Source organism: Psittacula echo, assembly GCF_963264785.1.
Source record: "Psittacula echo genome assembly, chromosome: 5".
NCBI lineage: Eukaryota > Metazoa > Chordata > Aves > Psittaciformes > Psittacidae > Psittacula > Psittacula echo.
Genome location: NC_137739.1, coordinates 66,374,678 through 66,391,772, shown reverse-complemented (window position 1 = coordinate 66,391,772; position 17,095 = coordinate 66,374,678). Strand labels below are relative to the sequence as shown.

The window sequence follows — 17,095 nt, the reverse complement described above, 5'->3', positions numbered from 1 at the left end:
TACTTATCCTTTATGCATGATCGATAAACTTATGTATGAAGCTGTGCCCTTTGAACATCAACTGAGATTTCCCACAGATTAGATAGCCATATCCAGGAAGAGAATCCCATCAGGCTTCATGCTTTGGCCTGGTAATTGAACAGCATTGGCATCTGACAGCTACTATTAGCACTTAAACCCTTAAATAACTGCATAGCTGTGTAGGTCTACTGAGCTTCTTCGATTTAATCACTTGACCCTGCACAAAAATATAGTCTAAGACAGACGTTTTTGTTTAACTTGCAGACTGACACTGCTGGGGGTGAAGTGATTGAGTTTTCCCCGATTACGCGAAACGCTTTACCACAGCATCCCTAGGCCACGATTCATGCGGCTACGCCTGGCAGCACAGACAGGTCTGGCCCGAGAAGAGGGAGCGAGCACAGCCGCAGCCACCTGCACAACCGGCCTGCGGGGAGCCGCCCGGCGCCAGTAATCCAACCGGAGCCCAGCGGGCACGGCCCGGCCCAGCCCAGCCGCTGCGGCTGCCGCCCCACACCCCGGTTCTGGGCCCTTCTCCCGGTGGGTGCAGCCGAGTATTTTCTAGTCCCTTCCCAGACCACCGCGGGGGAAGGGTGAAAAGAAACACGCGCGGCACCGCCCGCTTCTAGGACGTTCTGAGAGGCGCGGGGCAGCGGATGACGTCACCGCCGCTTGCGCAACCCCCCGGGCAGCTCCCCCAACCACCACCCTACGCAGCCACTTCGCATGCGCCTTCCCCTCACCTCCCCCCTGCTCCCCGGGCGGGCCGGCGGTTGGACAGGCGGGGAGCGCGCCGCTCATTCATCCGCTTGCCCATGCGCAGAACCGGCCCCCGCCGGGGCGGGTGAGGTAGGGGGAGACGCCTGCGCGAGACCCGCGCACCAGCCGACGCTATTCACTAACGGCTCCAATTGGCTGCGAGCGGCTCGACCCCGCCCCATAGCGGCGTGGCCGGAGGTCTCCGCCCTACCCTTGGTCACCCCCCCGCCCGCAGCACCGCCCCCCTCCACCGTTCCTCTTAGTGAAGGTTCCCGATGGTTCTGGAAGGAGGCGGAGCCCGGCATATATAAGCCAAGCAAGCGGAAGGGCGCGCGCACTGGTGAAGGTACGTTTGTGAGAGTAAGCGCCCTTGTGGTTTCATTGAGGAGACTAGCAGCTTTTTCCCCCCTGCCAAGGTGAGCGGTGAGGGAGGCTGTGGTGATAGTTGGTTATACAGGGGGATGGTTTTGCTGAGGGAGTGATTTTTTTTTCAGATCCTGCTGGCTGGTGGATGCTGACGCGTGTGCTGGGGATGCAGGGTTGGGAGATGAAGGCGGCCGTGTGGTGCTGCAGCTTTTTCAGTACCTTCCCTTATAGTACCTGTAAAAAGTGAAATGGGTTCAGAGGCTTTTTGGGGCCCGCAGTCGGGGTATGGCTGGAAAGGGGTGAGGGCTGATGTATCTAAAGCCTGCATCGTTGATAGTTTTGGTGTTTCTGCCCTTGGAGTAAGGTGGTGAGGAAAAAATGGCGGGGGGGGGAGGAAGGAGGACGGCCATGTTCCGCTCGCATGATGGGGGTGGGAGATGATGGGTGTTGCAGGCTCTTGGTTGCGGAGGGGACCACAGGCAGAAGTAGCTTACTTTTCGCAGGGGTGTGAGGGGGGTGACCCGGCCCCGCTTTGGTGCGGAGTGGGGAGTGGGTCGGACGGTTGGGGATCATTCACCTCAATGAATGACTGCTCGGCCGCGCCGGAGTGGGGGGGCGCTCGGCAGCGCGCTCTGTGCGCGGGAGGGGGGGTGGGTGGGGAAGGCTCTGGCAGTTTCTAGAACCTTTCGTGCTTCCGTGGAGAGCCTGCAGGGGGCGCTGCGCGGCGGCGCGTGGGATGGTTCTTGCCGCCCGCGGGCTTGGCTCGGAATCGTCTAAAGGGCACCGCGGCGTTAGAGTTAAGTGCAGTAGATGGTGGTTTTCTGTTTTATTAGCGTTTGATTGGAATTGCAGTGCTATACTTGGACTCGATTCATTCCGTAGCGATTAAAGTCTGTGGTTTCAGAGGTCTTCGGTTTTGAGTTGAATTCGTCGTTTCTGAGCTTTGTCTCGTACAGAGGGTAGTCTGGGCAGCAGGTTTAGTTCCGATATTGAATTGTGTGGATAGTGTTTGTATCTGAAGATACGTTGTACGAGCAAAATACGAGGTGGGTAAGAGAAAGGGGAAGTACTAGTTCATGAAATGTAGGAGCCCAGATCAGCGTGTTTCTTCGCGATCTATACTTGCTTTGTGATAAGGGAAGCAGGAGTTGTATGTTGCTTTCCAAACTACTGGAGGAGAGGAAAAAATCTGTGTTGCACCAAACCGGTGCAAATCTGTAGTTAAAATCTTCTGCTTAGTTTCTGTGTATCTCAAAATTTCTGAGCTTTTGCTGGTGAGGAATCGGAGCTAGGTGTTGGGTTTTTTTGGTGTTGCTATGGTGCTGTATTTGAAACAACAATTAAATGTGTTTATCTTTAAATGTTCTTACTGGTTGCAAATGGTTACGTGCACCAAGCTGCTGTGAATGGTATTTCAGCTTGCTCTGTCCTTACAGATGCCGGAAGCTGTGCAAACTCAGGACCAACCAATGGAGGAGGAGGTGGAGACCTTTGCTTTCCAGGCTGAGATTGCTCAGTTGATGTCTCTGATAATCAACACTTTCTACTCCAATAAGGAAATTTTTCTGAGGGAGTTGATTTCTAATTCATCAGATGTAAGTATAGGCTCCCAGGCTGCTTCATGTCAGTAGGGATGCTGGACTTTTTAGGAATGCTCAGGGAATGCTAAAGCCTGTGCCCTTTTTTACAGGCTTTGGACAAGATAAGATATGAGAGCCTGACTGACCCAAGCAAGCTGGATTCTGGAAAAGACCTGAAAATTAACCTGATCCCAAACAAGCATGATCGCACTCTGACCATTGTTGATACAGGCATTGGGATGACCAAAGCTGACCTGGTCAACAACCTTGGTACAATTGCAAAGTCTGGTACCAAGGCGTTTATGGAAGCACTGCAGGCAGGGGCTGATATATCCATGATTGGTCAGTTCGGTGTTGGCTTCTACTCTGCCTACCTGGTTGCAGAAAAAGTGACAGTGATCACCAAGCATAATGATGATGAGCAGTATGCTTGGGAGTCATCAGCTGGAGGATCTTTCACTGTCAGGCTTGATAATGGTGAGTGTTCAACGTTTTTTTTCTCAAAAAACTTAAAGCTGGTTGTCATTCAGATACTGTTTGATTTGAAAAAGACAAAAATAACACCAGATGGATGGTGGTATTAGTCATGTGTTACATCAAACACAGACACAGCTGTTTCCACTTTTCAAGGTAATGGTTTATATGTAACAGGATGTGTGAGTAAGTTATACTAAGGTGAATTATAATGAAGACTTGAATGTTCGAAGCTTTACATACGGAAATACTGACTCTTACAATTACTCTACACTGTGCGAGCTTACGAATGTACATGCTAGGTACAGTGAGGCTGAGGGAATGTTTGTGAGGTACACAGAAGCTTATGTTCTTCCACTGGTGAAGAAATCTGTTGGTAGAGCAGTGGCTGTTTAAAGAGCAACATGTTACAGAATGTCTGATTTGCTTCACATGTAAAGCATGTAAACTCCATTCTAGGTGAACCTTTGGGACGTGGGACAAAAGTCATTTTGCATCTCAAAGAAGATCAGACTGAATACCTGGAAGAACGTCGAATCAAAGAAATCGTGAAGAAGCATTCCCAGTTCATCGGCTATCCTATTACACTCTTTGTATGTATCTTGCTTGGAAAGCTAAATAATAAGTATTGCCAGTTTAGAGAATGAGTTTTTGAAGTGGGAGAGTAGTCTGTGAAGGAGAATTGTAAGTGCTATATGAATGCAGCATTTAAATTCTGTTAATAGGACTCCATTTTACAGAGCTGTTGATTACAGATTCATAAAGTTAAGTTTAAATAACAAAAACTCAAAACTGTAACATGTTTAACAAAGCTGATATTTTTAATAGTTTCCAAATTACTGAAAACCTAATCTTGATGTATTTTTAGTGATAAGGAAGTGTGATTAAACTAAACAGCTTGAGCTACTTACTATACAGCTACGTGGAAACTGAAACACCTTTTTTTCTGGTGCCCAGAATGGAAGTCTTCAGCTGAATGTAGGAGGAAAATCTGCTGCCATTGTAATTTCTAGCTTTAAGACTACAAGGGATACTTCAGGGCTGATGGTAAAAGAAGTTCTGGGTTTCTCAAGTAAACTAATAATTTCATTGTAGGTGGAGAAAGAACGTGATAAGGAAGTGAGTGATGATGAGGCTGAGGAAAAGGAAGAAGAAAAAGAAGAGAAAGAGGAAAAGACAGAGGATAAACCAGAGATAGAGGATGTTGGTTCTGATGAAGAAGAAGAAAAGAAGGATGGAGACAAGAAAAAGAAAAAGAAGATCAAGGAGAAGTACATTGATCATGAGGAGCTGAACAAGACTAAGCCCATTTGGACCAGGAATCCAGATGATATAACCAATGAAGAATATGGGGAATTCTACAAGAGTCTAACAAATGACTGGGAAGACCACTTGGCTGTCAAAGTAAGTGCTTGTCAGTCTTGAGATACAATTCTGTTGCCCCTAAAGCTGTAAAATGGGTAAAGATGCTGCTGAACTGGATGCATTGTCCCACATCTTAGTCTGATAGGTTGCTTTGTATTTGGAGTTGATAGTATGTGAGGGTGAGACCTTGTGTTACAGTTATTTTGGCTGCTAAGGCTGTGTTCACAACCTTGATCCAGATCAGTGTTAAGTAAAACTTAGGCTGCCTTCCTAGTTTGTAGCTTGTTATCAAATGTAGTTTAAAAATTTGGGGAGTAGGTTTCAGGTAATTGTAAGGGGAGTTACTTGGGTTTATAGCTTAGTTTTAAAAAGGCCTATGGCTAAATGGGATGAGTGAGTGTTTGGCTTTTTTTTCTGGGTCTGTAGTGAGAGGTGCTGTAAGAATTTAGTTGGTTCCTGAAGCTCAATATGTAATATAGGGAACTGAGTGTGTCTTAGAATTCATCTGCTTGTTCAGTAACAATTGACTAGAAGTTGGATATGTCTGACTGGAGAAAGTGCTTGTTTCTGATCCATGTTTCGTTTGTTGTCTGAGATCTCTAATAGTTATTGTTTTACTTGCGTGTTTGAAGAGTTGTTAAATGGTCATGCAAATGAGAGCAATGCAGATATACTAAAATGACATTGTTTCCTCACAGCACTTCTCTGTGGAAGGGCAGTTGGAATTCAGAGCTCTCCTCTTTGTCCCACGGCGTGCACCCTTTGACTTGTTTGAAAACAGGAAGAAGAAGAATAACATCAAGCTGTATGTACGCAGAGTTTTCATCATGGACAACTGTGAGGAGTTGATCCCTGAATATCTGAGTGAGTATATCTTTGAGGAAAGGGTTTCCCAAAATGAGAGGAAGTGCTTATCAGTCTTTTTTGTTTTTCCTTCATGTTTAAAGACATTCGGAAGGATGAAGGCCAAGTCCTTAAATGTAATGGGAGTTGAAAGTGCTGCTTGGTGTTGTCTAAAAGTGTAGACCCCAATTAATTATTTTGCAAGTATAGAGCCACTTAGGTGGTGACAGCTAATTTTGGTTTCTTGGAGACCTACAGCACTCACTGTCTACAATGCTCAATTCTCGTTCTAATCTTCCAGATTTCATGAGAGGTGTGGTGGACTCTGAGGATTTACCTCTGAATATTTCTCGTGAAATGCTACAGCAGAGCAAGATCCTCAAAGTGATCCGGAAGAACTTGGTGAAGAAGTGTTTGGAACTCTTTACTGAATTGGCTGAGGACAAGGAGAATTACAAGAAGTTTTATGAGCAGTTCTCCAAGAATATCAAGGTTTGTGGTAGTCTTTCTGATTTATAATACTGTTACTTGTTAGCTAATGCTAACCAACAGTCTAGTGTTTATCTGAAGAAATCACTTTTTTATTATTTCTGTAGCTTGGAATACATGAAGACTCCCAGAACCGCAAGAAGCTGTCAGAATTGCTGAGGTATTACACATCTGCATCTGGTGATGAAATGGTGTCTTTGAAGGATTACTGCACTCGGATGAAGGAAAACCAGAAGCATGTCTACTACATCACTGGTGAGTTGGTAACAATTTATCTTTCGGGGGGTGGTAGAAAACAGAAAAAAACCATGGTGGCTCTTCTTGCAGGACACGCTTGTCATTACTTACTCTGGTAGTCAGTGGAACCCTAAATACTGCACTGTGTCCATGAGGATAGCAGAACTAGCTACAGATAATGTAATGCCCTTTGTACAGCTAGTTTGCCCATCTTTGTACTTGTAAGCATACTTTCTAAAGTATGCTTTAGAATCATCATGGTGGCTTTAACATGACTTTTTTCAGGTTTTAGCTATTAACAGCCAGGAGTTTGAATTTTTTAAGACTTAATGTTCAATCCACTTAACTATTTCGGCATAAGATACTTTTTTTTTTTTTTTTTTTTAAGGTAAATGCTGTACAGGTCTCCTCACATTATTCTTGGCAGAAATGGGAAACACTTCTGCCTGGCATTACAGGAAATTTTGCTTACTTTCAAACAAGTAAGAAGTGTACTACAGGCTGTGGGTGTCAGTTTGAAAGGTTTGAGTCTCTACGGGCCAGCCTAATATTTGCTTGTGATACTAGTTTTGTGCCCCTTTTTCCCCTGGTCTGGGCATCACATGGTGAAAATTTGGCATAGGTTCTAGAGAATAAACAAGCTGCTATGTTAGTGTTGAGGCTCAGACCACAACTGTGGCCTTTTCATTGTTTACAGGTGAGACAAAAGATCAGGTGGCTAATTCTGCTTTTGTGGAGCGTCTTCGCAAGCATGGCCTGGAAGTGATCTACATGATTGAGCCTATTGATGAGTACTGTGTGCAGCAGCTGAAGGAATTTGAAGGCAAGACCCTTGTTTCTGTAACAAAAGAGGGTTTGGAGCTTCCAGAGGATGAGGAGGAAAAAAAGAAGCAGGAGGAGAAGAAAGCCAAGTTTGAAAATCTCTGCAAAATAATGAAAGATATTCTTGAAAAGAAAGTAGAAAAGGTAATTTAGCAGTACTTGGTTTGTCCATATGCAGTAAGTTTAATGGTCTGAAATGAATTTGCTGCAGCAAAAGCTCAAGTAATAATGTTACAGTTGCCCTTCTGAAGGAGAGTAATTATGCAAAATGCAGTATTACAGATAAGGTGTCTTTCGTTTTTTTTTTTTTTTTTTAGTGAAGTTAAGTGGTTCTGTTTAATTGGCATTGCACAATTCTGCTTTGTCTTGTGAGTCTTCAGTCTTACATGGCCAGCAGCATTTTGTAGTTAAACCTTGGTTAAATCAGGGGGGATAGTAAATCCCATACACACATTCAAATACTAAATTCCAGATGTGTGCTTTGTATGCGCTTTTCTAGGTGGTTGTGTCCAACCGTTTAGTTACTTCTCCATGCTGTATTGTAACAAGTACGTATGGCTGGACTGCCAACATGGAGAGGATCATGAAAGCACAGGCCTTACGAGACAATTCCACAATGGGATACATGGCAGCAAAGAAGCACCTGGAGATTAATCCTGATCATTCCATCATTGAAACTCTGAGGCAAAAGGCAGAGGCTGATAAGAATGACAAGTCTGTGAAGGATCTTGTCATCTTGCTGTACGAGACAGCACTGCTGTCTTCTGGCTTCAGCTTGGAAGATCCTCAGACACATGCCAACCGTATTTACAGGATGATTAAACTTGGCCTGGGTAAGTTACAAATGTGTCTTGTTTCCCATGAATGCTGGGCCTTTGGAGGGCGGTGACTGTCCAGAGATCATTTTGATGCTTGTGGGAAAGGGGGAACCCTCTAATATTTTTATTAAGTTAGTTCAAATTGTGCAAAGGAGAAAGATCTTGCATCCTCACCCTTGGCACCAATGTATTTGTTTCCTGCACAGGCATTGATGAAGATGATACTGCTGCAGAAGAAGCTAGTCCAGCAGTTACTGAGGAGATGCCACCTCTGGAAGGGGATGATGACACATCACGCATGGAGGAGGTGGATTAAATGAGTTCACAGGAAGTCACGAATGTTTCCTTGGCTAATACGAATAAGTTATATTTTGTATATTATGAATGTTACCTGCCAAAAAAAAAAATCTTAGACACTTTGTCTGCATTCCCTCTTATATTTATTTTCAAAGATGTTATACCTTTATTTTTGTTACATTGCTTTTTCAGCTGATGTGAGATACAAATGCCATTGAGGGAATATTTTCTTTTAACACTGTACAACCCTAAACAGGCAAGTAAGGAGTAGTTATTTTCGTCTCTATTAGCTGGTTGCAGATGGCAGGGTTTTTGACTTATTCTTAGTTGCCAGAAATGTGGGAAAGAGGTAACAAAGACAGTATGACATCAGGATGTTCCAAGTAAGTTTGTGTTAATACAGCTCTTCAACTCTAAACCTGTCTAACATACAGTACCTAGTAACTAGGTATCTAGGAGAGCTGAAATATTTGGGGAAGCTTTAACCCTTTTGCCTCCTAACAAGATCTTGATGTTTAAAGTTGTTTTTTATACTGTTTCAGGATTCTGGATTGCACTCTACCATAGAATAGAATCCACTGTAAATCTCTATTGTGACGCAACTCTGCATGTGCAGTTCAAACCTAGAACTGTAAGAATAAAAGTGTTAAGAATGAGTCATGTCACAGACTTGTCTGTTAACAGTGGGAGTTAAATCTGCAATGCTGCTGCAGTGCTACTGCAAACTGGTAATACATAAAAGTTCAGCAGTTCTCAACATATTTTAAGTCTGCTTTAGTCTCTGAAGAAGTGATTGTTTGCCTCAAGTTTGGTTTCCTTTGTGTTCGTATTACAGCAGTTTTCCAGTGGCTCTACATGCGGAGCTAGGCCCCTACAAGCCTGGGTGCTAGTGTTGTACTGAGGTGATGGTGTTATATGCTGAACAATACATAGCACAGGGTTTCAAAAAAGTACTAGGTTGTGCGTCCTTACATACTTCTACCATTGTCTCCGAAGGAGAAATAATAAAAGGAAATTGAGTTGGTAGTAGCTAATTCCAGCAACTTTCAGTGCCTGTCAGCTGCTTGGTGCAGGTCAAATCCTCTTCAGTGCCTTGGGTAGTTACAAGCTTAAGTTCAGTGAACTTAAGGAGGAAGGGGAGGGGTGGGTGCAAGTTCTAGGCATCCTGCCTGGTTCTCCGACAGGTAATGACTTAGTTTCCTGGTCCCCAGTCTTACTTCGTGTGATACACATATGACAAAGGTGTTTTGGGTGGTTTGTTCTTGTTCTTCTTTCTTGCAATAATTTAAAAAAGCGAGCTGGTTCTGGTTGCAGTGGTGTCCTGCAGGTATCTAAAAGTATGGCTTCCTGCAGTCTAAAAGCTGTTAACAGCAGCACTGCTCTGGGGGTAGGGAGGCCTAATTTGGGCTTCATACACACTGGGGAGTGGACACACTGGCACTGGTTTGGTGGGGTATGAGGGCTTTTCAACATGATGATTTTGCATGTAAGCTTACTATACTGATGTGCTCCCATGTTTACATCTAATGCTGAGTTATTCCTCCAAAATAAATTTCAGGAACTGGATATGAAAGTGCTTCACTACTGCTTACGCTATTTCCAAAGGCCTAACATCTGCCAAGGCTTCTGGGTGGGTAGGTTGGTTTTGGGCCATTTGTTTATCTGCTTAGATCCTCAGCTGCTCTGCTGAAGCTTTTCTTCTGTTGTTAGGCCACACTTGGCCTTGGATCAAGTTACTGTGAGAGGGAAATGAAGTAGGGGCAGAGAAGAAATGGAGACATCTTGCATTTTGTTCAGAGTGTACAATATTGAAAGCTCTACTTGAAAGTTTTTTGGGGTTGAAAACCAACCACCAGAACTTGATTCCCACAGTTCTCAGTGCTTTATGTGCCCAAAGTGTGTGTCAAAGTTTGTTCGAGCTCTTGGTGATTAGAGCAATTATCTTCTTGTGCTTTAGTCTTGCAGCTCACTAAATGTGTGGTATGCCTCCCATACTTGTCATTCTGTGTTGTAAGATGCCCAGAACTGCTTCAAATGAGGGGTTTCTCAAAGACTGCTGCAGAGATGGGTGCTGCTTGTGCCAGGAAGGCAAGGTCACAACATGGCTGGAGCTGTGGTTTCACTCATGCCCCAGCTTGGGGCAGGTGCAAATTTAAACAGTTGTTAGCCCACCTCTCATTAAGGTGGCTTGTCTTACATGTGTGCCATGGCTGCCTTGTGCTGTTGTCCACTGTTGCTATAGCAATGAGTATGACAAAAACATGCACTCGCCTGGCTGGTAAGAGGAATACTGGCTTGTGGTTTGGTGGATGGATGATGGAAGCCATAGGAGCTTGATCTTGGTGATACCCAAATGCTGAAGGCTCTCAGGATGCTAGAGGTCAGCCTGCTTTAGGTAGTTTTTCCAAGGCCTTGCTGCTAAAAATTCTTACTCGGAAGCAGTGTCCTAAAACTTACAAGCAGGGTTTTTTTTTTTAAGATAATGTGCCTTATAACTGAATCCTGTTTTAACAGATCTTTTATAATGTGTAAAATACTGAGAAAAAAACTTCTTAAACAGTACTTAGAGATTTAAAATTCACAATGACAAGAGGTGCTATGGACAGACTTCTAGTTGGTTGATGAAGTAATGGCACAAGTCTGATTCAGATCTTTACCGCTCCTGAAAACAAAAATACTTGTTAGAGAAGAATTCAGGTGAAACTTGAAGGTTATTTTTTAATGAGAATGTATTGGTGGTGGTTCTGTGTTACATGGGGCAGTTAGACTCTAGATCTTGCAGAGACGTGACGGTGGGTTGTGCCTTGGCACAGAGTGTGGAGCTGCCTCATCTGCCAGGTTTTTCCTGAAACACATTTTAGGAAGTCATGATGCTGTTCTCCAAAGTTTTCTTGCTCAGCTGCCTGTTGTAGCAATTAATGGTCTTGTTTCTCACATTTTGTACTGCTGTTAACAGGAGATGAAAGCGTTGGGACATCACAGTGGAGTTCAGGGAAGGTTGGGTGCCCTCATAAGAGTTTCCTCTTTTCTTGGGCTTCTTTGACCCTACTGGGGGCTTACCATATTATAGCTGCTAAGCTGGAATGCACAGCACAGTTCAGCAAAGGGTGGAGTGCTGACATTAAAATGTTCCTCTTCACTTGGGCTGCAGGCCAGTGAGGCCAGCCACTGAGTAACTGATTGCAGTAAAGCTTGGCACAGGTTGGCATTCGGCTTTCTCTGTCTCCTGGCTTGGAGCTTGTAGTGCTCGTGGTCTGAGGTTTCACTGCAGCTCATTGGAGTGTTTTGCCATTGACCACAGTCTTTGTAGCTGAACTCAGAAGTACTTAATTCTGCTACTCTTTCGGGAAGGAACCCGGCTCCATACATACGTGGTTTGGGTTTTGGAGCCTTGGGAGCAGAAGTGCTGGTGCCCTATTGCTATAGTGAAAAGCCTTCCACCTTTGCATGCTGTGCAGTCGGAATTTCAGGTGGTAGCAGAAAAGGAAAATGCTTCCTTTGTCCTGGAAATTGTAACAGAACCTGATGGATTTCCAAAGGTGACAAAGAAAGGAGCAAAAAAAACAAACCCCAAAACCATGGGTAAATGCTGTGCTGGATGAGAGGGGGAACTGTTGGGTCCAGAAACAAAGATGGCTCTGGAATGTGCTATTGAAAATCCCCACACATAAACACTGTTGTTACAGTGGTCATGGCTAATGATGTGTCTTGCTGATGAAGAGGGTTTTTTCAGGTATTTTGTATTAATTTACAGCTGAACATGAAATGCCCCATTTATTTGTGTTCTTAATTTGTATTTGGAGGTCTTAATTTGATAAAAGTCTTGGCAAAGGGACAGTTTCAGGTGCTCTTCTGCCTTTGTGTAAATTTAACTTCTGTCAGGATTTGCTCAACAGTGAGGTCACCTTAAAGAGCAAGTGACCTGAACTTCAGCTGTATTTATAATTTCTGGTACTTAGTTATGCAGATCTTGTTTAAATGTTCTGCATTTTCAATGAAGCAAATAAAAAATTATTTCAGACAAAGGTTTGCTTTTGTTCTAGCAAATCGTAGAAAACATATTTTTTCAAAATGTGAGATAAAAAAAAAAAAAAAAAGACTCGTGAATAAAACTCCATCCAAAATAGGGCTAGTCCAAGTAGGAGCAGAGGTAACTGTATGAGGAGAGAGTTCAGTGCCCTTAGCAACAGTGTAAAGAGGAGAAAGAGATGCACATTCTTCCATACGAAGGTGCTGTTTCCATCGGTCAGGAGGAAAAGGATGTGGGGTTTGGGGTTTTCAGCTTTGTGCTGCATGGGGTTCTGATTTGAACTGTTAGCCAGACATTTAATTATTAGTGCTTTAAAATACACAGGGCTGGCTAGTTCCCACATGTAATTCACTGTGTCATTTTTATGTTGCCTATTTACAACTGGTTGTAAATTGAGTTTCTGTATTAGAAAAAAACAGCCCATAATTGTTTTTAAAGCAAAAAAAATTCTAATTTTTTTTAAGTACTCTTCCACTAGTTTTTCCTGAAGCAGTTTTTAAAAAGCTGCTAATAGGCTTCTGTTGCAAAGAATCATATAATAGTTGGGGTTGGGAAGGACCTTGAGATTATCTAGTTCAAACTCCTGGATGCCTCACGCTAGAGCATGTTACTGAAGGCTCTGACCAACCTGGCCTTGAACAGTGCCAGGGATGCAGCATTTACCACTTCTTAGGGCAACCTGTTCTAGTGCCTCACCACCCTCACATTAAAGAATTCCTTCTTACATCTAACCTGAACTTCCCCTGTTTTAAGTTTTAACCCATTAATTCTTGACGTGTCACTACAGACCCTGATGCAGAGTCCTCTGGTGTCCTTATAGGCCCCCTTCAGATACTGGAAGGCTCCTATGAAATAAGTTACATAAAAAGATGTGTTGAGTCATCTATGGAATGCAACAGTGACAGTCTCCCCTGCAAAGAGCCACTGGGGTTGTGCTCTACTCACTGCATTCTTGCTTTGCATTTGCTGGCCCCCGTGACAGTTTTGTGTGCAGGAAATCTGTGGGAAGCCTCCCACCCGCATCTCTCTCAGTGATTCCTTTGGTGGGAAACAGATCTGGCAGCCCAGAACTTGCTCTTATGGGCTACTTTTAACTTCCAAATGCTTGTTGTGGTCTCCCAGAAGAGGGATCATTTTGCCCAGCCTGAAGTGTGAAACGCACTCGTGACCATCTGAAAGGTGCAGTAGATGTTTTCCATTTAGAAGATCCACAACTTAAACCTGAAAACTCAGTCCTGCCAGTTACAAAGGCCCATAGTGATGTTTATATGGGAACAGAAAATGATTTTCAAACACCAATGGGAGTAACTGATAAGACAGGTGCTTTTGCATCAAGACTAGTGGAATCATATGAGCTGTCTCAGAAATCTGGAACTACTGCAGAGACCAAATGGCCCCAGATGCTTGAATGCCCTTCAGCCATGGAGATTGAGCCTTCAAGTTCAGTGGGATTTCTGGAGGACTCTTACAGCTGCTCTGCTCTGAGAGTGGGACAGTAACATCTGTGAACTAAGAGCAATTCTTTCTGGTGCAAGAATGGACTGGTGAAAAAATACCAATAAACCCCTTCATGTGGCCTGAAGTAGATACGGTGTCATGGTGCCAGTCTTGAGCGCAGGACGTATGGCAATAATAATGCCCACACCACTTGGTCCTGTCATGAATGTAGTGTGAGATTTCTGAAGTTATCCTGAGGTTGCTTTGTGCAGCGGTTGAAGGTGTGTACTAGAATTACAGCTTCAAAATCATTGTTATGGATAGGGCTGGGTCCTGCTTTCTCTATGGAATCCCATGGTAGATCAATGCTGAACCTAGGCCAACCACAAAGGCCTTGTCAATCTGAGATGACAAAACCCACCTCACTGGTCCCAATTATTGCTGTCTCTCTTAGGAGCTTAAAGGAAGCACTGGCTGATGAGGTTGGGAAGGTGAGGCTTTGGGGAAGATCCACCCCTCCTTCAGACTTACTGTTTCTTTTCCAGGGAAACACGAGCACAGGTTTGGCTAGATGTTTTTTTCATTAAGGGTAACGTAGTGGATGATATGTGGTTGTATGCCTGAAGTATTCTTGTTGCCTCCTCTCCCAGGTTGTTACTGAGGCCTTTGAGAGTGAGGCTGTACCTTTGTAGCGTGCTGACTATTGCTCATTTTCTTCAGGTTCTTCAGGGGATGAGCCAGAGAGTTTGCTGTGCTAATCCCTTCTGGAGTTAGTAACTTCAGTGCATTTGCTGTGTTTTATTAGTTTGGAACAATAGACCTGATTTCAGTCATTTTCTAAACTGTTTTGGTCAGAGCTTACGTATGTTGAGGCAGATCTGAAATGGAAGACGGAGTCAAGAAATGTGCCTCTTGGTCCCATGGTATTCTTTCTGTGGTTGCAAAGTCATCTGGCATTTGAGACTGCTCTCAGAGGAGAGGTGTTTTTTATTTTTCTGCTGTAAGTTGCGCAAATAAGCATGTACACAGCAAGTACGTATATAGCAAGTATGTATACAGCATCGTCGTTCCCAAGTGCTTCCAGCTACACATACAAAGTATTATTTCCAGCACACTCTGTCATAAGAGGTGTCCAGATCACTCATGTTACTTCCTAGCTTTTTAAAGAATCAAACTCCAGGTAAAGGTGCCAGGCTCCATTCCTGGAGCTACACTGTGTGAAGCAGAAAGGGACCCAGGTTCAAATGCAGTGGGGCCAGTCCTTGTACTCACCTGCCATGGAGACATCAGTCCTGTTCTGCTTGAGAGGAGAGCACGAGGTGCATTCCCGACAGTACAACCAAGCAGGATTTCAGGAACTCCAGGACCAGGATGATATGAAGCTAAGCCAAACGTTAAGGCTATTGCAACAAAACAAATCCATAAGGGAAGGTCATGCCAGCTCAGTGAAGACATTCCTTGCAGATGCTGAGATAATGCTCTTAATACTGTCAACATGTACTGTAACACTAGTGACCAGCTGCACCATTTCAGTCTGAAATTAGATCCAGAGCAGCATATGATACAGACTGTAACATTCCTTGAATGGAGTCATGACAATTGTTAGGGAGAAGCTGCTGCCTGAGCATTCACACACCATTGCAGGCACACACCCCACCCGAGACTTCAATTGCTTGAACTGGTGTCCCTTCCCAGTGGGTGGCTAATGTGAGCTATGGGTGCCCCTTTCACCTTCTCATTCACTTTCAGGGGCACATTCCCCTCCTTCATACTCAACCCAAGGTTTCCTGCAGCAGAGTCTCAGTCATTTCATTCCAGGTTTTAAGCTGCCTCTGCTGCCTGACCCTACCCAGGCTGGTGCTGGCAGCAGGGTCATTGTCCAAGGCTTGGCTGGCCTGATCTCAAATTACAGTCACCATTTCATCCACAGTCCATCACAGACTGACAGTTCTGTTGAGCCCCAGTTGCCAGGGCCATGTTGGCAACAGCTGTGGCCAATAAAGCATCTGGGCAGGCTTTTGTGGAAGTAATGACTCCAAGCCATGTGTTTGGTTTAAGGATGATGATCATATGTGGTCACCCAACTCAGCTGGCACTTCGGGCACTTAACACAGCTCCTTAGCTCCCACCTCAAGGGTGGGAGGGTGTTGGATGAGGCTTTTGGCTGCTCTGTTTTGTTTTGAAAGTGGTTGGAGACTCTGAAGAGGGGGAATAGCCATCAGATGGTCCTGTTCTGGATAGAGAAGGTAAGGAGATGTCAGGGAGGAAAAGTGGTGTGTGTGACAGGGCCTATCTCAGCTGGGGACAGAAGTGGGGTGTAAGGAGTTTGTGTCCTGCTCTCACTGTCACCTCCTTGAGGGCTTGATGTTGGTGCAGCAACCCGCTGCTGGCTCCAGAGTGATGTGCTTTGTTTACTGAGGCTTTTACACTCCTTTTAAAATTATCTAAACCAGTAGTGCCTTCTGCACTTTACGAGAAGATGCAAGAAAGCCAGATGGGAAGAAAATAATGGGAACAAAAGGAATTTGCTTTAGAGAGTTCCTTGTTTCCCTGTTAGAAGGAGAAGTAAGGGAATGGAGATGTGGCCTTTAAAGGGTGAAATCAGATCTGCTGCTTTGTGAAAAGTGGACCTGATTCATAGTTCTCTGGTAAATCTGAAAGCATACAATCCCAGGTGTTTAAAAATTGCAAAACTGTCATTCCTTTTCTCAGCAAGCAATGGCAAGTAAGGGTGGTGGTATCTGAGTCCCCCAAATCATGAATGATGGATTTTAAGTGTTTAAGAGATGTTTAAAAGTGCTATGTGTCTGACCACAGCTGTCCACCCAACAGATGGGAGATCTGCTGCAGCAAAGGGCAGGAGGAAGCCTCTGTGACTGTCCTGGCTGTCTCTGGTCAGGGAAGGTGCTTTTCCCTTTGGCTGTTGATCATCTTCTGTCAGCCTGAAGGCTGCATGGCTGAAACAGGGCTACAAGAAGTAAATCTGCAAGAGCAGAGGAGGAGCATTGTGTTTCTGGCCACCAGGCATTGCAGACCCAACTGTGGATGTGTGTGCTTGTCTGTGTATACATGTGCTTTATACACGTAGAGAAATGTAGTGACTAGCGGACTCACACTGCCGTGCCAGTACATGCGTGCTTCTGCTGTAGATCTCCATGCAGTTGGCTCTGGTGAACACATTGTGAAGAGCAGCCCAAAGCCTCTTGCAGTGGCACAAAGCACTTTCTCTTTGGTACTTCCCTCTCTTTTTCCTTGCTTCACTCCTATCTTTTCAACCGAGGGAGGCAGCCAGGCCGAGGGAGCTGAGCAGGGCATGTGTGAGAGGCTGGGGGGAGGTGTGGCTGTGCTATAAAGCTGTTGGAGGGTGAAGGTGCTGGGAGCAGGATGGCTTCCCCAGAGAAGAGGCAGCGGTGGCAGAAGCAGCAAGGGGCTGGGCAGCCCATAGAGGGTACAGGAGGAAGGGAGTGCCCTGTAAAGGAAGCTGGGGGGCTGAGGGAGGAGGGGGTATGGAGACTGAATGCTGGGGTGGGGGGCTGGGACAGCTGTCAGTATGGCTT

At 44.7% G+C, this 17,095-nt stretch overlaps 1 protein-coding gene across 1 annotated transcript; it reads left to right on the top strand.

Moving 5' to 3' along the window:
• Window positions 1-1,041: 1,041 nt before the first annotated feature.
• HSP90AA1 (heat shock protein 90 alpha family class A member 1) lies at window positions 1,042-8,727 on the top strand. The gene is made up of 11 exons (XM_080617872.1): window positions 1,042-1,196; window positions 2,583-2,741; window positions 2,837-3,203; window positions 3,660-3,793; window positions 4,296-4,604; window positions 5,264-5,429; window positions 5,710-5,900; window positions 6,005-6,152; window positions 6,832-7,100; window positions 7,456-7,789; window positions 7,981-8,727. Exons 2-11 carry the CDS (start codon window positions 2,583-2,585, stop codon window positions 8,088-8,090), a joined length of 2,187 nt encoding a protein of 728 aa, XP_080473998.1. The 5' UTR covers window positions 1,042-1,196; the 3' UTR covers window positions 8,091-8,727.
• Window positions 8,728-17,095: the final 8,368 nt, after the last annotated feature.